This window comes from Nymphaea colorata, chromosome 7 (assembly GCF_008831285.2).
Source record: "Nymphaea colorata isolate Beijing-Zhang1983 chromosome 7, ASM883128v2, whole genome shotgun sequence".
NCBI lineage: Eukaryota > Viridiplantae > Streptophyta > Magnoliopsida > Nymphaeales > Nymphaeaceae > Nymphaea > Nymphaea colorata.
The window spans coordinates 20,393,555-20,415,758 of record NC_045144.1 but is presented as its reverse complement, the minus strand read 5'-3'; the positions used below and the strand labels follow the sequence as shown (position 1 = coordinate 20,415,758).

At 39.4% G+C, this 22,204-nt stretch overlaps 1 protein-coding gene, 1 long non-coding RNA gene and 1 pseudogene across 5 annotated transcripts; 1 reads left to right on the top strand and 2 right to left on the bottom strand.

The window, feature by feature from the left end:
- Positions 1 to 201: 201 nt before the first annotated feature.
- Positions 202 to 3,871, bottom strand: LOC116257195 (probable LRR receptor-like serine/threonine-protein kinase At1g74360; annotated as a pseudogene).
- A 2,950-nt stretch (positions 3,872 to 6,821) lies between these two features.
- On the bottom strand, positions 6,822 to 10,151 carry LOC126410223 (uncharacterized). The gene is made up of 2 exons (XR_007573839.1): positions 9,882 to 10,151; positions 6,822 to 9,486 (listed from the first exon to the last, which is right to left on the bottom strand). It is a non-coding gene; the product is annotated as an uncharacterized LOC126410223 (long non-coding RNA).
- A 4,285-nt stretch (positions 10,152 to 14,436) lies between these two features.
- LOC116257850 (triacylglycerol lipase 2-like) lies at positions 14,437 to 21,786 on the top strand. Of its 4 annotated transcripts, XM_031634848.2 has the most exons (9): positions 14,437 to 14,818; positions 15,384 to 15,506; positions 16,342 to 16,482; positions 17,305 to 17,415; positions 19,011 to 19,154; positions 19,244 to 19,284; positions 19,760 to 19,839; positions 19,948 to 20,043; positions 21,212 to 21,786. In XM_031634848.2, exons 1-9 carry the CDS (start codon positions 14,633 to 14,635, stop codon positions 21,532 to 21,534), a joined length of 1,245 nt encoding a protein of 414 aa, XP_031490708.1. In that variant the 5' UTR covers positions 14,437 to 14,632; the 3' UTR covers positions 21,535 to 21,786. The 4 variants fall into 4 exon arrangements, with proteins under 4 accessions (XP_031490708.1, XP_049934759.1, XP_049934760.1 ...); XM_050078802.1 differs by lacking the exon at positions 14,437 to 14,818 and having other exon boundaries at positions 15,394 to 15,670; positions 16,112 to 16,482; XM_050078803.1 differs by lacking the exon at positions 14,437 to 14,818 and having other exon boundaries at positions 15,394 to 16,226.
- Positions 21,787 to 22,204: the final 418 nt, after the last annotated feature.

Sequence of the window (22,204 nt, the reverse complement as noted above, 5' to 3'; positions counted from 1 at the left end):
TTTTGCATCGTACAAAGGCCAGCCCAAGGTGCGCGCATGATATTCTAGCTTTAGCTTCATAATTAACCTGTCATCTCACCTTGACCTTGAAGATGATACTAAAATTTTGGTATCTGAATCAAACAATAAGATAAGCTGCTGCTTATGGTTCATGTGGAACAAGGAAGGGCAATTTTAGTGCGTCTTACGGAAACAGTTCCTAGTTCCACTTTCTGCCGAATTCACTTCATTCTCTTTTTACAGAGTTAGACAAAAAAAAAAAAAAAAAGCAAAACTACCATTTCAACTGCTCTAATTTTCAAGGAAAAAAAAACTGTTCTAGTTGGTAGCAGATTTGAGTCAAGGTTCATGGCTATCATCAGCCTCAGCAGCTGTATTGGAAAAACTAACAAAAAGGCAAAAAGCATTTTACAGATAAAAACTCCAATCTGCGCCAGAAATAGCCCTTTCTTGACATTACTTCCAAACCCTTTCTATTGAATATGGACATGAAGCACGCGTTCTCCTGCATATAACAATGATGCGTGCTGAAAGTGGGTAGCAGATGATTTCACTTGCTGAGTGATCAGTCGGGTAACTGATGGCAACTCTTCAGCTGCAGATACATATACACTAATACACATACATATATTCAACAACAGCCATCACTTGCTTGCGTGTTCCAACTTTTCTGTCAGCTTATCAAAGAAAATCTCAGCACCTTGCAATACCAAATGAAAGAGAAATCACCAGACACTTCAGCCAGTCATCGATTTTGGCTGGAACCGCCTTTTCCTTCTCTAGGAAGACGAATCATGTCTTATTAATGGTTAGGAAAACAAAACGGAAAAATGTACACCAACCCAATGAGGATTGAAGATCAACATTCTTGGCCTAAGTAGGTGAAACAACAATGGAGTTGATGGTGACGCCTCAATGCTGCTCGGGGTGGGAACGCGTGGGAGCCCAACAAACGAGTACCGACTTTTCCAAGGAGAATCATGCGAGTTGTCCCCACCACTCAGCCTCATCGCCATGATCTTGACCAAGAAACAGCATAGCTTCGCCCTTTAGTTTGGTTTAGAATTGAATTGAATTTGTTCTTGAGGAATAAGATGTAGAATGTATGTACGTGTAATGGACAAATGCAATTGCCTGCTATGAACAAGGGAAGGGGGGCGACGATGGCGCCGGCGTAGGCGACGGTGATGCTGACGTCGACCCATTTTCGATCTCCACCAGCTTTGACAGCACCTCCCTCATGTCCGGCCTCTTTGCCGGGGTGTCGTCTGCACACCTCAATGCCAAATGGAGAACCCTGACCATCCGCTCAAGCGCATCGGCTTCCTGCTTCAGGGCAGGGTCCACAGCCGACTTCAGCCCAAGCGGCGCCGCCAGAAGCCCCCGCACCCAGTCAACAAGGCAGGGGTCGCCGTCCGCCCCGCCGACCGTCGTCCGGCCGGTCACTGTCTCCATCACCACAACGCCGCAGCTATATACGTCACCTCTCGTGGTGGCCCGCCACGACTGCCCGTACTCTGGTGCCACATACCCCACGCTGCCTGCAATATGGGTGCTGACGTGGCTGTCTCCTGGTCCCACCATCCGAGCGAGCCCGAAGTCCGTGACCCTCGCCCGGCCAGCAGCACGTTGCTCGCCTTGACGTCGCGGTGCACCACCGCCGGGTGGCATTCGTGGTGGAGGTAGACGAGCGCCCTCGCCACCCCTTTTGCAGCCTTCACTCGGTTGCGCCACCCGCCGAGCCGCCCGTTCGCCACCGCCTCCTCCAACGTCCCCCCCCCTGGTATGAACTCGTAGACGAGGAGCTTCACGGCGCCGAACAGACACCAACCGTAGAGCACCACCAGATTGGGGTGGCACCAACCCCTGCCACCTCCGCTCAATACATCCATCTCCATGCGGAACTTCTTCTCTGCCTCAGGTCCCTCCCCCCGCAGTTTCTTCACGGCCACTTCCTTTCCATCGTGGAGCACCCCCCCTGTACACCGTTCCGAACCCTCCACTTCCGATGATTCTTTGCTCGGAGAAGTTCTCTGTTGCCATCAAAATGTCTGCGTAGGTAAAAGCCGTCTTGTCTAGGCAGATGATCTTAACTGGATTGGCGTAGTCCCTGATGGGCGAAGATGACGAGGAACCACCCAAATCTTCCGCCGTTTTCCCCCTGAAAACTTCCATCTCGGTTGTGGGGTCAATGTGACAGAGTATCAGAGCGAGGATCCCACAGATGATGAGTCCCATGGCGAGCACCGGAAAAGTGAGACTGGCGATTGCTGTCTTCGCCTTCCATGATATCGGCGGCCTCCTACCGTGGGTCGACGGCGGGCGGTCAGCCGGCATATGAATGGTGTTGGAGCGATCCAAAGAGTAGTGGGTCGCCGAGGAAAGAATCATCGCCAAAGGTACCGAGTTGCCCCGTCGCCAAAACTTTTCCACTAAGGAGTGTGTTGAACAAAACGTTGAAGCGGCTCAATTCGTTCAGGAGAGACAAGGAGGACACTGGAAATTCACCGGAGAAATTGTTGTACGAGAGATCCAAACTCTCCAGTCACCTAAGGTTGCCGAGCTCTTGGGCAATCGGGCCGGAGCCCTTGGGCAATCGGGCCGGATATGTTGTTGTTGGTAACGTTTAGTACCTTCAGCGGGATTTGACCAATCTCAGACGGGAGTTTGCCGGTGAACTTGTTGAAGCCAAGATTGATCAGGCTGAGCGTCTTCATCTGACGGAAAGCTTATTGTTGGCGAGATTTAGCCATAACAAGCTGCTGCAGTTACCGATCTCCGGGGGGATCTCTCCCTCCAAAAAATTCTCCGCAAGCATCAACCACAAGAGAGACGTCAATTTCCCAATCTCCGCGGGATGCTTCCCGTGAGCCGGTTGTAAGAGACGTCGAGTGCTTGGAGGCCAGTGAGATTGCCGAAGTCGGGTGGAATGCTGCCGGAGAACGAGTTGCCAGTCAGAATCAAGAAATTTAAGGTGGGGACTCTGGTGAGCTCAAGGGGAAGGTTGCCGGAGAATCGATTGTAGCTCAAATCTAGATGCATTATGTTTGGAATTTTTAGAATGCCAGAAGAGGCTATCCCTCCGGTGAAGTTGTTTCCATGGAGAGATAGCGACTGGATCTGCCGAAACTCGCCGATCGTAGTAGGAATGTCGCCGACAAAACCGTTCCGGCTTAGGTCGAGAAACGTCAAATTCGAGCAGTTCACCAGGCTCCGGGGATCCCCGGGTCGAAGCTGTTGTTTCCCAAGTTCCGCACCTCGAGCTCCTGTAGCTGTCCGATCTCTGCAGGAATCCTTCCCGACAGCTTGTTTCCCCACAGATTCAAAAATACCAAGCCCTGGCACCTAACGATCTCCGCCGAGATCGTCCCAAATATGGTGTTCTCCGATAAGTCCAACACTTGGAGCTTGCACTCTTTGGAGAAAGATTGACGTTGACAAGACTACCGCAGTTCGGGGGGAAACTTGCGGGGATGGCTCCCGAGAGCCGATTCACGGTGACGTCAATTGTCTCAAGATTCACCAGTCCGGTGATGTTCAATGGGCCCTCGAGGACGTTAACGGACAGGTTAAGGTATCGGAGGGAGGCGAACCCGCCGAGATCTGCCGGAATCTGCCCACCCAGCGTGTTGCCAGACAGGTCGAGAGAGGAGAGGGCGGTGAGCGACGAGAAGCGTGGGTAGAAATCGCCGCGCGGCATGGAGTTGGAGATGGAGAGGTCGATCCCGGTGACTCGACCTCCGGCGCAGGTAATTGCCGCCCAACCACAAGGTGACACATCATGCTCATTCCACCACCGGTACTTCCCCAGGTGGAGAGGAGGAACCTCTTCAAGTCCACCAGCGCATTCTTGTCCGACTCTAGAGAGTTTTCAACTACGGCGACGGCCACCGAAAAAACCAGGAAGTAGAAAAGGATGGCGGCCCGGTGGAACCCGTCCATCGTCTCCTCGTCGCCTAGGAGTCAATTCATAGAAAAAGGTGGCTGCCTTCTGTAGGAACTTTAGGTTCCGCCAGGATCTCCAGCCAAGTTTGGCCTGCAACTCTGCGAGCAAGAAAGAAAACTAGAGAGAGAGATTTTTGGGGTTTACTTTCAAGGGGCCTCTCACAGGTTGATGTGTTAGAGAGAGATTCATCAAACTCTCTGGATATACTAGGAATCGATAGTCCAGCCCCTTAGGTTTTTCCCAACCCTAGCAGCGGTTAAGTGAGTGAGAGATTTTAGGTGAGCATTAAAGCTCGTAACTGCAAGTGGGCCCCCCTTGCAGTTACGATATGAATGGGTAGGGCTCATGGCCACTACCACTACCCAACATCTCCCACTTGGCCATGAGACCGCCAGTTTGCTTCCACTTTATGTGGGTTTTCTTTATTCAATTTGTTACGTGGTTTTCCATAATTGTCTTTTCCAACGCAACCTAACCTTTTTCAAGGTTTACAGTGAGGTTTTCCATTCAATGGTTTTTCCTTCGCAACCTTTCAAATATTCAATATATATCACATTATAACATATTAAAACTTAGTCCCATGTGGACCACAAGTTTTACATAAAACATCAAGAATTCTCTTGACTATAATACTAGCAATCATATAAGCATTTGGAACGTGCATGCATATTTCCTTCTTATTCAACAATGAAATCATCATAAATATTTTTCAACCACCTCACAAAGAGGCAAACAAAGAATTTCTTAGCCTCATACGGGCTACATGCTTGACAAATCATTTAGAATTCCTTTTGTTAAAAAATGTTAACAATCACTTGAATATATCATTTGTTTCATTCATGTATCTCAAACATTTAACTGCCATAAAACAAGGGTCAGCCTGGACTTTCTTAATGTATACTTACAAGCCAAATTAGAAGCTTATACCAAGTCCATAACACAAGCTAATATGCATTAAAACACATGAAATATTTTCCTTTACTGTATTCCATAGTTACTTAACTTCTTTAACAACAGGAGTTCCATAGCATTCAACATAGTAAATGGCATATTCAAGTGTGCTCCCACTTATCAAATATTTATATAGTCATCAACTTGATTAACGACACTTAATCTTTATTATGACTATTTAAGGGAATGAGCAATCAACCCATAGTCTATCATACAAGCACTTTTCATCTTGTATAATTTTCATCAATGTACTCTCTCATACAATGAGTTTCATTTAACTCATCAAGGTCAATACATAATTTTGACAACCCATGCATGCAATATACAATTCACATATCTCTACATATGTATACCACAAGATGATCAATAAGATCACTAATAAGCTTCAGTTGGACGTTTAATACCAAACTGAGGTTCATTACCTGACCACTTATTAGTATATTCAATCAATCAAACTTGATCACCAAATAAAAAGTCAGTTTTTGTACATGCAACAATTATTCACATATAATCATGGAGCTCACTACCCAGTCGGTTCATTACCAGACTTATCATCATAAGAATCGTGCACAGTTGATTCATTATTAAATTGTTTCTCAGTTGGTTCATTGCCATACTGTTATCCAGTTGGTTCATTGCCAGACTGATTATTTGAATAAATCAGATCCTCCAGTAGATCGTTATGATCTCCCACTGGATTATTGTATTCGGTATTCTTATTCGAACACTTCAAACTCATGCATAAAAAGAAAATGTCATATACCCTACTTTCATTTGGGTATCCCATACATATGTATTTGCAAACACATCGTTTCATTTTTAGATATGCATTTAACATGCATTATAAATCTCCAAGGATCTCAATATGGATCTAATTAGTGTGGATCTCATTATTTTTATGAGTATTATTTTATACCTCATGAAAAATTTAAAATCAAATTCATCCTCAAACATAAACTTACTTAATAGCAAGCTAGCTTTGTTTGATCCTCAAACGAATAAATAACATAATATGCTTGGATCTAATATAAACAAGATATGGTTGTTTAACCATATATCCAAATATATATTCAAATCCGAATCAATGATGTATATAAGGTGGATCTCAAACAATGAATAGATCCAATTCCAAAAGCCACATGAATATAAAGAGTCAGATTATATTAGTATAGATCCAAACCAGAAACATCCACAATACAATTAATATGAGTTTAAAACACATGATCCTCATTGAAATATTATACAATATGATTCAACAACCATATTTGAATCATTGCTAACCCATCTCTCTTTTGAGAAAAACAAGTTATCATGTATTAGCACTTTAGTGCTACAAAGCTTCAAATAAATGCATTCTTGCCAATATTAATTTTGGTGCAAGAGTATTATATTACATCTCTTGAGTATGCATTAAAACAAATTCATTTTCCTAAGAAAGAAATGCAAATGAAGCTTTATTCAATGATTTTCAAGAATAACTTTTGGATCTAGAATGACAACACATATTGCAGTATGATCATATCCAAAGGCAACCATGATAACATATATTGGAACTAAAACAACAGGATATGAATTATTCTCACATATCCAAACAAGTCACTTTAGATCTGCAGCTAAACTTTACGTAATGTGGATTTCATTAATTCAAATATGGAAATTCAGATCCAACTAGCAATATCTACAATACAATAATCTGAGTTTAAAAAACACAAATGATCCATATGAAGTATTGTGCACTATGATTTCAATAACCATGCTTGGATTTAAACAATAGTCCCACTTTTGAACAAGGTGAAACAAGAAAAATTTCTCTACCTTGAGATGATATGTTTGTACCCAAACTAATCCATCACCCTTAAGAGCAAATAAAGCAAGTCTTTAAATCAAGACATTCAAATTTATACGGGTTTCAGTCCAAGAGTGTTACATTATACCTCTTGAATATATATTTTTAAACAAGTTCACCTCATTAATGGAGTAAATAAAGCATTGTTCAATAGCACTCTAGAATGATTTGAATCTAAAAGGACAACAAATATCACTCATTGGATCCAAAAGCAAACATGATATATTGTGTTTAGTAACAGTACGAGAATTTGGATCCAATGATTCAGCTAAGTTAATTTGGATCTTAATGTATCACGACCCAACATAATGTTATAAGGATCTCACCATGTCTAAGAGTGTTGATTTACACCTCTTAGCATATCAACATGTGATAACATAATCATTCCTTTTAACTGGAATTCATCTTTAGCACTCTAGTGTTACACATTGCAAAAGTACAACTTGTAAAACCATTAGATCTAAAAATCAAAGCTCATCATAATATGTTTAGATCTAATATAGATCTTGAACAAGTCAAATCAGATCATGCTCTAAAAGAGTGCAATGTTTAGTGTCAACTGAATATGGATTTTGAAAACAAAAGTTTTGGTCATATCTAATATCTGCATAGACCCAAAATTAAGATGAATATTCATAAATCAAGTATAATAACATAAACTTGAACCAACATAAACAGGATATGTATTTTTAACCAATATCCAAACAAATTTAGATCATGATTCAAACTGAATACAAATATGGATCTTAAGCAACAATCAGATCCAAAGCAAAAATCCAAATAATTATTTAAATTCAGATCTTACTCATGTGGATCCACATACAATAATATCAACAAGAGGATCCAAATTCAAATTCAATATAAACATGTTTCAACATAATATCCATATCCAAATACGACACAACATTTATAGCGCCATTGGGTCATGCACACACAAAGTAACAAAATTGCATAAGCACACAAACATGTTGCTAACCATTTTCAGTTTTCACCATTTCGAAGCTCCCACTCTTGAAGTCATTTCTAAGTTAATTCCATAACAAATATATAACAACGATACATGGAAAGCAACAGGGAGAAGATCTTTAATACCATTTTAAGGTATCACTTAAAACAATCAAAACTCAATATTAAATTTTAAACCGTTTGGAACCCTTTTGCTGCAATTTTTGATCAGCTTGAGGGAACCTATATACAATTATACAAAATCTCTGTTTACATCTGAAATGCAAAACAATTTCTGGAACCTTCTTTCAGAAATTTAGAATAACTCTGAGGGTATCATTACGGAATTTCGTATAAAATTCTAGGTTTCCACAGAAATAAGCTTTCACAAGCCTTTTTCTGAAAAGACTTTCAGCAAAAATGGCAGCGGAACTAATATTTACAAAATATGACAGTGTTTCTGAACATTATGAGAAATGTGTGGACCAAATTCGTAATTTCAAAATTTTTTGTATAAATACCCCTCTGAACGAGTTTTCCCCATTTTTCTCGCTCGATACACTCTCTCCTCTCGCGAGAACCATTTGCTGGGGTTTCACCCGCCGCACCTCCACCGCGTCCGGCTGACCGACGGTTTCAACTGCCGCCTCCGGCCAATTTCCACCATTATCGCGAGGAGATGCTCGTGCCACTTCAGAGAACAACCCTGATTCTTCCGGCGAGCAGCGAGCAAATGAAACCCCTCTGTTCGTTCTCAGAGGACCCGCACTCTGCTCCCTCTGCTCATCCCTTTCCCTTGCCGGCAGCCACTACTCCCGTAAGTGAAAGGGCCACCGCCGGCCATGGTGGTGGCCTTTCCCCCTTTTTTTTTTGTGATTTTTTTTTTTTAATCAGAAGAAAGGAAACAGGCCGTCGCCCCTCCTCTTCCGTGATGAAGGAGAGGAAGGGCGGCCGTCAGGCGGTCAGCAGGGAGGGTGTGCAGCCTTCCTTCTCGCTCGGTGTTTCTTATCTGAGACAGAACTAAAAAAAAGGATGCTTGCCCTTTCCTGCTGGTGAAGGCGTTCTCCACATGCTCGGTCATTGGAAAAACAAAGAGGTCGACGAAAAAAAAAAAACGAAGTCCTCTGATTTATGCATTCTCTGTCCAAACCCTCTGCTATCTGTTCTTATTACAGCGTCTTCCTTTTAAGTACTAGCATGCTTTGCACATTCACAAAACATGATTCGATATACAGCTTGATACACACTTAGGCATTCACAGCATGATATATACATAGGTAATCATAGGCGTCACAGAAGTCTGAAGGGACTTACAGAAATTAGAAGAACCTGAGGCTCTGATACCACTGTAGGAACTTTAGGTTCCGCCCAGGATCTCCAACCAAGTTTGGCCTGCAACTCTGCGAGCAAGAAAGAAGAAAGAAAGAAAACTAGAGAGAGAGAGATTTTTGGGGTTTACTTTCAAGGGGCCTCTCACAGGTTGATGTGTTAGAGAGAGATTCATCAAACTCTCTGGATATACTAGGAATCGATAGTCCAGCCCCTTAGGTTTTTCCCAACCCTAGCGGTTGGGTGAGTGAGAGATTTTAGGTGAGCATTAAAGCTCGTAACTGCAAGTGGGCCCCCTTGCAGTTACGATATGAATGGGTAGGGCTCATGGCCACTACCACTACCCAACACCTTCTGTCTGCGTCCTCCTCCTCCATTCTTCTTTTCATCCGTCGCCACGAGGGGAGTTGATAGTGCAGGTGCCCATTTTGTTGTAGCCCGTCTTCTTCTGTGCACCCATGCAGTCTGCCTGCAACCAAATAGAAAAAGGATGATGATGAAGAAGTATGGGAGAGAGAATAGGAGGGATGAAAAGAGGATTGTCCATTGATATCGCTTTCTTGAAACTTCATTAAGAAACTTGGTCCCTATCAACTTTTCAGTATCGGCCAATTCTGATGGATAAGTTCTACCCACCATTTCCTATGTATATTATAAAGTTTGATATATAATTGAAAACTAAACACAAACTAGTTAAGCCCAGACAATAGACAAACATACTCGATTTTCTAAACTGATTTAGAAGCAGAAGTCTAAGTCTACACATTAAAGTATTTTACGCGATTCTCCACGTTTGTCACTATTTTTGGCGATTTCTCTATAATATTTCACTTTCATTTTTTTAATGAACAAAATGAATTTTACCTGTCGTTTTAGAAGGTAATACTTTACAGGGCGGTGGCGAAAATCGGTGAACTTGGGCCCTCTTTCTCAAAATTTCCAATACATAAACTTTTCATCGGAGCGCCGGCGACGCTGACGGCAATTCTCCAGAAGCTGTGGTAGGCGGGGCGAGACCCAAAGCCGAAGAAACCCAGAGGCGGAGATATAGCGGCAGTTCTCCCACCCCGACGGCGACGAAAGCAACAAGAATGGCAGAATCCCAGGGGAGGATGGATTTTTCCGCCGCAAAAATAGGTTTGTTCCTTGACCTTTTCTTTAATAATAATATCAATTCTGTGTCTTCCTTTTTGAGTTTTCTTTCTTCTTCTTCTTTCTGAGCAGACACAAGCTCTACTGCCGGACTAGCAGAGAGGCAGCGCCTCTGCCTCAGTTCTTGAACGCTCTTCTCCTTTTCCAAAGAAGATTGGTGACAGGCACGCACAGAATAACCGGGATGAAAACAACTGAAACGCACACGCAAACTTACTGACCTTTGCTTATTCCCACACAAACAAAACGGGAAGAAGACTTTATATGAAGGCCTTTAGCTCACAGGTTAGAGATTTCTGATTCTTGCAGGCCGTTGGTCTGATACCACTGCTGGATTCAGGCTTCTTCCATGCAGCAGTAGATCTACTCCGTCTGCAACCAAAGAAGGAAGAAAGGGGGATAGAATAACACAGGAGAGTGAATAAAGGGTTGAGCTTATTTATATACCACCAGGACATACCAATCTTATCTCGGCCATTTTTTTTCAAGAAAATCTTGAAATGGGCCGGCCACCTCCCACCAAAATGCCTGCACAATCTTATATACCTATAAGCTTATAAAATGGGCATGAATTACATGAAGAACTTAATGAGGTTGACAAAATAATGATACTTATTTACCATAAAATTTGGCATTTTTTTAGCAAATGATCATATCAACATGTAAAAAGTTTTTCATCTTTATCATATCTTCTTTCTTGGTTTAATTTAATAAAAGTTTAGTTCTTTTCCTTATTATTTTATTTTAGTGAGTAAGAGACTAATCCTACTGGTTGAGTAAAGGCTGATCATATACTAAAATATTATATGTTTATTAGTTGTAATTAAAAAAAAATAACACTCACTTAAATCAAATTGATCAAAACTTTTTATCAGTTCACCAAACTAACTATGTGAGTAAAGATGGCTTTATATATTATAATATCTTGAATCTATGACCCAAGATTCCTTTTGTTTTTTATAATAAACTGAGTGAATTAATTATATTTTAGTTGGCAAATTAAGAAAAATAATGTATCCTGAGCCAAAAAAAGGGCAAATTAAGAGTCTTACCCTATGTTTTGGTTTCATAAAGAGGGAGAACTTGCCCACTAAGCAAGAGACGCGCCTGTGTGGACAGAATTCGCATAGTTCGCGTTTGTGTTGAAGAGAGTCGAGAATTCAAAGTCCAAGACTGTTTGTTCTGATAATTCCTTACATCATTTGGTGCGTGTTTGACTGACAGGACATTCTTCACCTTCGTGATAGACGACTTCAGTCATGATTCACGAAGTTCAGAATGCTTAAGACAACTTGGAAAGATTGTAAAAAATGTCATAGGTGCAAACGCCAACCCTTTTTTCTCGCGGAGAAAATTTCCAGCATGAGACCTGCCCCGACTCGTTAGAAACGCACAAGAGATGAGGAGGAGGAGGGATTCATGAAAATTATTTTGGTTGATTTCTTTCATTTCAAGTCTTCCTTAGTGGCTGGGTGTTATCATTCATTACATACATGAATTTCCCTATTGAGATTTGGATGGAGAAATTCTCTCGTGCCTCACAGCACACCAACTCTCTTAAATTTGAATTCATTTCTTTGTGTTTTTTCATCCTTCTTTCTTTATTAATAATTGAAAAATAAAATAATGCAGGAAAAAGTTGTCAAATATGTCGATGACCAAATAGTATACATTAAAGTTGATGATTATAGAACCAATTAGCATTAAAACAGTATCCCACTTCTCTCTCTTTATATTATATATATATATATATATATATATATATATTAATGTTTGTTTTGTGAAACACACTTCCCATATCCATCAAAAGCTCCAAACCCTCAAGGACATGTACTTGACAGGTGCTCGTCTCGAAAAATGTACTCGTGATCTCGTGGCTGATTTTGAACACAGTAAAAATGTGTTTCTAATTGGCTTCCCACGAGTATTTATGCCTTTGGGTTTTAAGTGGTTGGAAGATAGCGCTAAGCTCAAGGGTGTACTTAAGGGTGAATAACTAGTCAGCTACGATTTGTTAAAGCTTGGCTTGTGAACGAGCTCGAGTCGAGTCATTTGCTTAACGAGTTGAGCTCGAGTTCATGAATCGACTCATTTAAATAATCGAGTTGAGTATGAGCTCAACTTGTAACTGTCGAGTCGAGCTGGAGCCTTAATCGAGTTTGTCAAACCTGTCGATTTATTTAAACGAATTTACGAGTTTGTCGTGCCTTAATCGAGTCGAGCTCGAACTCAACACATAACGATGAATATCAATTCAATTCAAACAAGTTTGTCGAGCCTTAATCGAGTTAAGCTCGAGCTCAATACATAACGATAAATATCAATTCAATTTAAACAAGTTTGTCGAGCCTTAATCGAGTCAAGCTCGAGTTCAATACGAAACGATGAATATCAATTCTATTTAAACGAGTTTGTCAAGCCTTAATCGAGTTGAGTTCGAGCTCAACACATAAGTGTCGAGTCGAGCTCGAGCTGCTTTCGTCGAGCTATTCTCGAGCTCGAGCTCAACACGTAACTGTCGAGTCGAGCTAGAGCTTCTTCCGTCGAGCTATTCTCGAGCTCGAGCCGAGTCGAGCTCAAAGTTTTATTAGTCGAGCCGACTGAACTCGAGCTCAACTTGTCTCGTGTTCACCCCTAAGTATACCACATATGGGCTGGTGCAATCGGTTGCCCACGCTAGCACCTCATTGTGTTTTTATTTTCACATTAACATCTTTAAATATTTATATTATATGAATCCGGAAGAAGATCTAATAATTTTTTTGTTGTAGGGGCCTAAATTCAATATTTCAATTTTTTTTTTCATAGATCAAACTATTTTTTTCAAAATTTGTATGTAAACTTTTTGTTTTTTCAAATCTAAAGGGAGGGAACTAGGGCCCATGCCACTGAGGGGCGGAGCCAAGGTAGGGCCTGTAGGGGCCTGGCCCCACCTGAAAAAAAAATTTAAAAATTTACATGTAAATTTTAAAAAATTTGGCTTGTGCTATATAAAAATTTTGAAAAATGATATTTCGATACATCTAAAAATTTTATAACTTTAATTCGGCCCCTCATAAAAAATTTTTTGCTCCGCCCTTGCTGCCAGCCCCTCGCCTCATCCTGCCTCCACTCCTGTGAGTGCCCCTTCGGACCTGAAAATCTGTGAATGAGTGCCCCCTTCAAAAGAAAAAAAAAAAAAGGCTTCTCCACTACTGCATAGTAGATTGTCTCTTATGTTTGCCAGTTATACTTGAAGAACATGTGCTAGTTTACATTTTGTTCCAACAGATTCCAAATTGAAAAGGCTACACAGGCTTCCTTTTTACAGCACTTCATCCACCTCCCTTTACTTCTCCTTGAGATAAATAAAAGAGATGGTGCCAAGCAACGTCTGACAGAAATCACTTCTAAAAGTATGGCATGTGCAAAGCAAGCCAGATTCCATTAACTATTCCCCATCATCATCCTCCATACAAGCTCACCATTCTAGCTTCTTTAATTCCTTAATTGAACTGGACAACATAGCATTAGCATGTGCTTCATTCAATAGGAATTCATCTTCAAATCACTAGAATCTGACATAAATATAATATTTTTGGCTGGGGCAGAGCCAGGGGGGCCTTGTGCCCCCCACCCTCCCCTTAAAAAAATATATATATGAAAAATCATTGATCCTATATAAATATGTTAAAAAATTATATTTTAGCTCATGTTAAAATTTTGCAATTATAATTCGGCCCCCTTCATGAAAAATTTCTGACTCCGACTTTGATTTTTGTGAGAGGCCGGATTCTTCTGGGTGGCTGGAGGAATGCACATTTGTGTGTGTATAGTCTATAAACTGTGTAGACTCAATAAATATGAGAATTTTGTAAATTGATTATGAGTTATCTAATCAACTTGATTAATGGTTCATATGGATATAAACCGTACTTTTGGAAAAACTGTATCACAAGCATGTTCTGATTTTTTAAAGGCAAAATTTTACGCATAATATCTTGTAAATTTTCAAGTAAATATATCGTATGGCTAATAATCAATTCAATTAATATATATATATCTTATGTTGATTTAACCCACCTATTTGATGGTCTATATATATATATATATATATATATGTATATATATATATACCTAAATCTTGGTGAGGTAGTTCGAAACATCATAATTTTGTATTTGTAGACAAAACCTGATAACAATTAAGTATTTAATCAGAAAATTTAAAGATACATTCAAATCTAGTGGATGATGTGATATAATCGTTGATTTATGTGCATGGACGGAATTCAATGAAAGTGATATTTGAAAGAAAGCAACAAGAAAATCATGTGATGATCCTGACAGGACATAGCTCATAAGCCTCAATGAAAAGGAAAAGTATCCGTTTTCCTTCTCTCTTCTGAAAGCATTTTATTCTACTTGACTCGCTTTAAAATGGGAAGAGATGGACTTCTTGCCAATGCTCCAGGGAACACCAGAACATGGCTGCTGCTGCTGCTGTTGTTTGGAGGATGCTTCCCTTACTAATCCTTTCCCTTGCTCTGTTAATCACCATCACTAATCGCCGGAGAAGCGAATTATTTCCGGCAAATTATGCGACGCTTGCAACAACAGATGGTTTGTGCTCCACTGTGGAGGCCCATGGTTATCAATGCCAAGAGTATAATGTAAGTAGATCTTGTTTTTTCTCCTCTTTTTGTTATAAGAACTTTGTGCAGTGCAATTGTAATTAAAAATTTTATGCAATTTTGTTTAAGAATTCCTTTTTTTTTAATTCTAATCATATTATATATTGGGATCTTAAATAAATCCCAAGATTTCAAGTCATTGATTTCGAACATGATTTCAAATTTTCTTGTTTTCAAAGCTTCATGAATTCTAAATCTATGATCCTTGCATGCATCTTAACATCAACGGAGGCTTTCTTCTCTCTAACTTGAAGTACTTGGATTTGATATAATAAGGATCCTAAGTCAATGGTTATCAAATCTACAGTACTTGAAACCATGGATTTGAAACCTCAATCTAAGCAGTGATCATGAGGCAGTGATCCAAATCTCGTGGGGCTGCCCTATATAACTAGACCCAAATTCACCGAGTTTTAAAGTTTCATAGAGTGGGTTCGGTGGGGCGTATGCCCCATGGAGACCCCACCTATATATGCCCCTCTGCCAAGTCTTACATGTGGTCTCCCTCAATGGGTTGTTTTAATATATACGTCTGCTGTGGCAGGTGACGACCGGAGACGGGTATGTCCTTAGAGTGCATAGAATACCGGCAGCCGGTCTACGCGATCAAGGGCAGTTCAGTTCAAAGACCAACCAACCAGTGCTGCTGCAACATGGCATACTCATGGTGAAATTTTCTTTGTTTTTTCTTACTTGTAATTAAGATCAGTTCGAGGATCAAATCTCATGGCCACTTTGAAGTTCAAGCGTCTTATTCCTTGAAGACTGCAAAAGGTGGCAAGCTCGTTGTTAGAGTTGAATGTTGCATCATATATCCATCCAAGTCCCAAAGTAAGCAGAAATTTTAAACGCACAAGGGTATGAACCTTGAGGGTTTTACACCAAATGCTGTTTTTCCTTACATTTACATTCAGGAGTGCAGCCGAGCCGAGTGGGGCCCGCAGGGGCCTTGGCCACCCTTAATTTGTTTTTTAATTTATATGTAAAATTTTAAAAATATCACTTGTCGTATATAAAAATTTTGAAAAATGATATTTTGGCTCTTGTCAAAATTTGAAAACTTTAACTTGGTCCCCTTTATAAAAAATTTCTGGCTTCTACCCTACTTACGTTTAACATATTTTTTTAGTATTCATATAAAGTTTTATTATTTTTACAACTGGATCGAGTACTCTATAAAAGAACTGGTATAAAATTTTAATAGCTTTTATAACATTATATTTGATATGGAACACTCAATATTTTTCGCTGTTTGTCAATTTTTGCATGCAGCATTCTTTTTGGTTAATAAAAGGGGAAGGGAACCCGTTCTCCCAGGGAGCTTGCACCGGAAATTCAATACTTCTCACAAAAGTAACTTAGATTAGTGTTGATATGTTCTAAAGATGTAAGGAGGTTTACATTATACATCAAATTTGCTTTAAACAAATGTAAAAGGTCAGGTTTCTGTTTCTGAGCTTAAGTGGTATCAGATATATAACGCCTTTTCATTATTAGTGTAGGATGGTATGTCATGGCTACTAGCCCCACCACAACAATCCTTGGCAATAATCTTAGCAGAAAATGGATTCGATGTGTGGATTGCCAACTCGCGGGGAACCCGGTGGAGCAGAGGCCACACATCATTGAGCCCAGATCAACCGGTCTCTCTCTCTCTCTCTCTCTCTATATATATATATATATATATATATATATATATATATATACCTACCTTTATAGTTAGATGGGTTTTTTTATTTAGCGTCATGTTGTTTGGTTATGGTTTTTAGTAATGGAATATATTTTTTGTGATGGTTTTTAGCGATACAAAATAAAAATAAACCATTCTACTACAAAGGTAACTACCTTATATATATATATATATATTAGTAAGAAAGAGCCAATGAGTAATAATCATGGTTATGATGCACTAGTGTCATTTTGTGGTGTTCTTTGCAACGATTCATAATGTATGCATGGTTTTAAGGACAAATTTTTAATTTCTAATGATCTAGCATGTGTGCACAGGGGAGGAGGGAGGGAGGGGGGGGCCGCCTAAGTCGTGGCCCTACCCCAACTAATTGAAAAAAAAAATTACATTACAAAAAATAAAAATTTTTGGTTGGGTAATTGTATTTTTTAGATTCGCATTTAGTTTGGCCCTACCCTGATTTAGTTTGTTCCTATTTAGATAAGTTTGATGGACCGTTTGGCTCGCCCTTGAAAAAAATCTTGGCTCCGGCCATGTATAATAATTGAAATCAATTGACTGCTGAATATTACCGCATGAATATTTAAACTTGTCATTAGAAGCATGCACCATATGCAATCACTAAAAACGCCATAAACTATTGTTAATGCTCTCATAGTATAGTGCTAGAATATATATATATATATATATATATATATATATATATATATATATATATGTGTATAATATATAGAAAGTTACTCATGGATGGTATGCATTATCATTTGGATTGCAGGAATACTGGGCATGGTCATGGGACCAATTGGCTCAATATGATCTCCCCACCGTCGTCAATTTTGTACACGAAGTCACTGGACAGAAGCTGCACTACGTTGGTCATTCCCTCGTAAGCGTGTCTTTACCATTCTCTTCGCTTCGAAAACTCGATCAACCAAACAGGTTAAAACCGTGCATGTGATGAACAATGACTAGAATACCCTTGATCAGTAAAAACAAGAGCCTTGTGTAAAAAAAGAGAGTAAAAATAATAATAAATCTAAATTATAATAATGACTGAATTAATTATATTGCCATGTGAGAGAAGAAACATGCATGGATTAGCTGGTGTTTACCAATTAGTAACCCAAGGTTTCATACTCATTTTTGTGTGTATATGTGAAAGGATGCACGCTAAGGCTTTTTTGTTGGGCAGTAGATGAGTATTTCCACCTGCTTGGTTATATGTGACATACGGATTTCATGCATCAATATGATTAATGACAAATGTACCTTTTGTTTTAATAAAAAAACAACTTTTTAGTAGGAAAAAAATAAAAATTAAAAAAAATAAAATTATTATAAAGTATAGGCTTTTTTTTTAATTACTAAAATATCCCCCTTCTTTTACTTGCACACAATTTGTGCACGCATCCACGTGACTCGAGTCAAAAATTTAAAAAAATTTGGCTTTGCTCTTGAGCCTTTTTAAAGTGGGCATTGGAGACAACACAGCACCCAAAAGGTTGAAATATTTTTGGAAAAAATGAGAACGTCCATGTGGAACCGAGACAGAAATTCTTGTTTACGAGGCCAAAATTTTTATAGGTTTTTGGCAATTTTTAAAATTTTTATAGGTTTTTGGCTTTTTCCAAAATCTCTCTAGCGTCATGGCCCCTGCGAAGTTCTGTAGCTGAGGAAGTGCATGTGTGTGTTTATATATATAAACAGAAAAAAGGAAGGGGTATATTTCAGATGTTGTTGTCTGCTTAATTTTTGTTAAAAAAATATTTTATACCGGAACATGAACATCCTAATATGTACGATCAATAATGTAAAATATATTAAGTAGTTTTTATTAGAACTACTGACTTCTTCTGCTATATGAAAATTTTAATGTTATAATAGTTATTAATCTTTATCATTAAAAAACTAAATTCAAAAAAATGATTAACTCAAAATATATTTGCTACCATATCACTCGTAATCAAGAACATAGCTGTAGAGTTAGGTTTTCGTCCCCAACTTAACTGGTCTGGAATATGGCTGCATCTCTCTCTCTCTCTCTCTCTCTCTCTCTCTCTCTCTCTCTCTATATATATATATATATATATATATATATATATATATATATATATATATATATATATATATATATATATATAATTGTGAAATATGAAGACTATTAATATCAATCGTCAGATCGATCGAGTCAAACCTGATTATATGTGTCATACTGGTGTATAAATTTTTGCGCTTAATGACTAAAATACCTTTAATTCATGCTAAAAAACATTTTATAAAGACAAAAATGAAAATAAAAAAGAAATAAATTAATTAAAAGAGACTTTTTTAATAAATTACCAAAATGTCCTTCCTTCATTTACTACACAGCGCACGCTACTTTTTGTGAGTTAGAGTAGCTTGACCTTGCGATTCAGCTTCTTGTGCATGCAAGTGGCAACGGGATTTGATTTGATTTGTTGTGATTTGCTCATGTTGCAGGGGACACTGATCGCCTTGGCATCCTTCTCGGAGCACAAGCTGGTGGAGAAGGTGAGGTCTGCTGCCTTGCTCTGCCCAATTGCCTACCTGGGCCATATCACCACAATCCTCGGCCAAGTTGCTGCCAACTCCTTCATTGGCGAGGTATCTCTTCATCTCTGCATTAGTTTTGAGATTTTCATTCTTGGATGGCCCAATCTGTATCATCTTAATTTCCTTCTCCAAAATCACAGATGACCGGATGGCTGGGCGTCGTCGAATTCAATCCTAAGATGTATGCCATGAGTAATTTAAATTTGTTGTTCTTGTTAGAGATCAGATCAGCATTAATTAATAACTCAACACAAAATTTAGGTCCATGCATGTGCGTGCACATGTGCGTATGCATGCATAGGAAACTAAAAATTATCTACCACAAAACATGAAAACCTGTATTTATCTCTTGATTTGTTTGTGCATTGAATGAAGAAAAACTGGATATAGTAGTTAGTGCCATCAAAATAGTACAAAGATCTAACTTCCTCTGTATTTGTGTGTGTGTGTGTGTGTGTGTTCTTAAAATTTTCTTATCTTGAAACCAAAAAAAAGAACAAAAATCTACAGATTTGGAGGCTTAAATTTAGAAAAAAAAAATATGTGAGAATTAACAGAAACTTGTACAGTTACAGAAATCACAACGGTAAAGAGAAAAAACTAGTCAAGAGGTTTTAAAGGTGCCCTCATTCATCATCTGGTGATGCATGACGCAGTGAAGCTGTTGACAATTTCATCAAGGCCATATGTAGGCAGCCTGGGATTGACTGCTATGATCTGATGCCTGCTTTCACAGGTAAGTGGCCCCTCTCCCAGCTTGAGAAGTTAGCTCATGACTATGCCACTGCTTAAATGGCTTGCTAGCTCCTAAGCAAGCGAATTTTGAATGGGTGTGTTTGTTCAGGGAAAAATTGCTGCCTCAATGCTTCCACTGTTGAACTCTTCCTGCAGAATGAGCCCCAGCCCACATCCACCAGGAACTTTGTGCACTTGGCTCAGAGTAAGTTCATGAGAATCCAGAGTGTGTTTGGCTTTGATTACATGATCAAACATGGCCTAGATTTTCTTTACGTTCCGAGCCCCAGTGTGCTTCAAAAATTTAGGCAACAAAATGGTAGTGCTGAGACTTGTGACATCCTTCACATTGTCCTCTTACAACCTTGAATGTAGACCATTCTAATCCATTAGATTTTTTCAATTTGATAATCAAAATCAAAAGGACTATATACCAATACACAAGGTACCAACAATATGTGTGTGTGCGTGTGCGCGCCTCTGTGTGTGTGTGTGTGTGTGGCAATCATTTGGTTTGAAATTTTAAATAGACAACTGTTTTGAAGTCAATTCCATTCATCAGACTATAAAGGATAGCCTCACTATCAAGAACAAAACCAAACATGTATAGACAACAACAAAAAGAGTAAAACAATGTTCACAAATGTGCTAAAGGGTTTTCATTCTTGACTTGGTTCTTCTTGCTTAAACTAAAAAAGGAACATCTTATGCCATAATTTCTTTCAGCTAATCAAGCACAGTGAAAACTTCCATGTCCAGCTGCATATGGGCTAGTTCCCTATTTGTAAATTCTTGAAATAGCCTGACTTATATGGTTGCAAATGCATGGCCTCTGGTATGAGGTCTTTGTCATTTTTGGCCTATGCTGCATGGGTGCTCCTAAACGGCTGCCACATCCGTGTTGCGCTCGTGTTGATGCCGGTGTTGGTGCTTCTTCAGCACAACACATCTAGTGTGGTCAGCTGAATTGAGCCAAAATTGATCATTTTAAATGTGCACCTGACTAAACTAACTCTAATACAAAAGTTCATATTAAATATAGTTAAATAAGGCTATTACTTAGTTAAATAACTATATAACATATGATATGTATACATAGACACACACATATGTGCATCATCGGTGCACCTCCACCTAATTTTTTTAAAAAAATATTGCTGCAACCACACCTGCAACCGCACCTGCACCCTGCACACTTGTGACAGCTTTTGGCTGTACTGGATTTGATCTTGACCTGACATCTAATGTATTTAGCTGTTCTGAATTCAAAATACCATGTCTGATGGCATTGCTCAGGCCTCAACTTTCTTAGACAAACTGCTTCATCAAAGTGAGTCTTGATTCTCCTTTCATGAAATTGGCCTTAATTGCAGTGATTCGAGGTGGCGACATAACGATGTATGACTACAGCAGCGTGAATGAAAACATGAAGCACTATGGGCAGAAGGAGCCTCCAGCATATAACATGTCTAACATTCCAAGTGACCTTCCATTGTTCCTCATCTATGGCGGCCAAGATGTGCTGTCCGACATATTTGACTTGCACCTCCTGCTGGACTCACTCAAGTTTCACCAGAAGGACAAACTCACTGTCCATTACATTCACAACTATGCTCATGTAGATTTCATCATGGGCATCAATGCCAAACAGCTGGTCTATGATCATGTTGTTGCCTTCTTCATGCGCCAACAATGAAGTTCATCCTTCATATCTGAATCCAAGGGTAAGCTCATTGTGCATACTGAACCAACCACAAACACCCATTAAGTCTCTTTCTGTCTTCTTGTTTCTGTGTATGAAAGGAACTCTAGAGCAAAGCACGACAGTCGCGAGCAATTTAAAGTGCTAAGTAAGTAGAATAAATACATATCTTGGGAAAACAATGTAAAATGTTTTGTTCGCTCATCTTCTTATATAAGAAACCATTTAGGAAGATGTATGAGAAAATATATCATCTGTTGCAATGACAATAGGTTTTTTGGTAGTACCGGTGGAAACTGCATGTTGGAATTCAAATCCAATTAACCAGGTTATAATTTTCTCCATCAAACACAACTGAGTCGATCTGTACTCAGGTTTGCCAATCAGGTAAAACTGCTCCGCCGACAACTCTTTGCTACACAACGGCATCGCGTTAATATAAAATCCTTCATCTTTCATGGCGGAGGGTGTCTTAGATGGGTTGTCGCCAACTCCTCGTACGAGCGTTCCAAACATGCCCTGAACGCGTGTTTGTATGAGTGGATTGGATGCCTCATTATGTACTTTTGAAACATCCATGATCCATACCAAAAATATAATTGCTCAATCAAGCACAAAATGGAAAGCTAGAGACACCCTTCCCACATCCCAAGGTAGCAATGGA

Coding starts and splice junctions, on each gene's coding strand:
- LOC116257850 (XM_031634848.2), top strand. CDS start 14,633: ATGGCTGCTGCTGCTGCTGTTGTTTGGAGGATGCTTCCCTTACTAATC. Junction 19,285..19,759: donor GTCGAATTCAATCCTAAGAT/GTATGCCATGAG, acceptor TGCATGACGCAG/TGAAGCTGTTGACAATTTCA. Junction 20,044..21,211: donor CTTTGTGCACTTGGCTCAGA/GTAAGTTCATGA, acceptor CCTTAATTGCAG/TGATTCGAGGTGGCGACATA.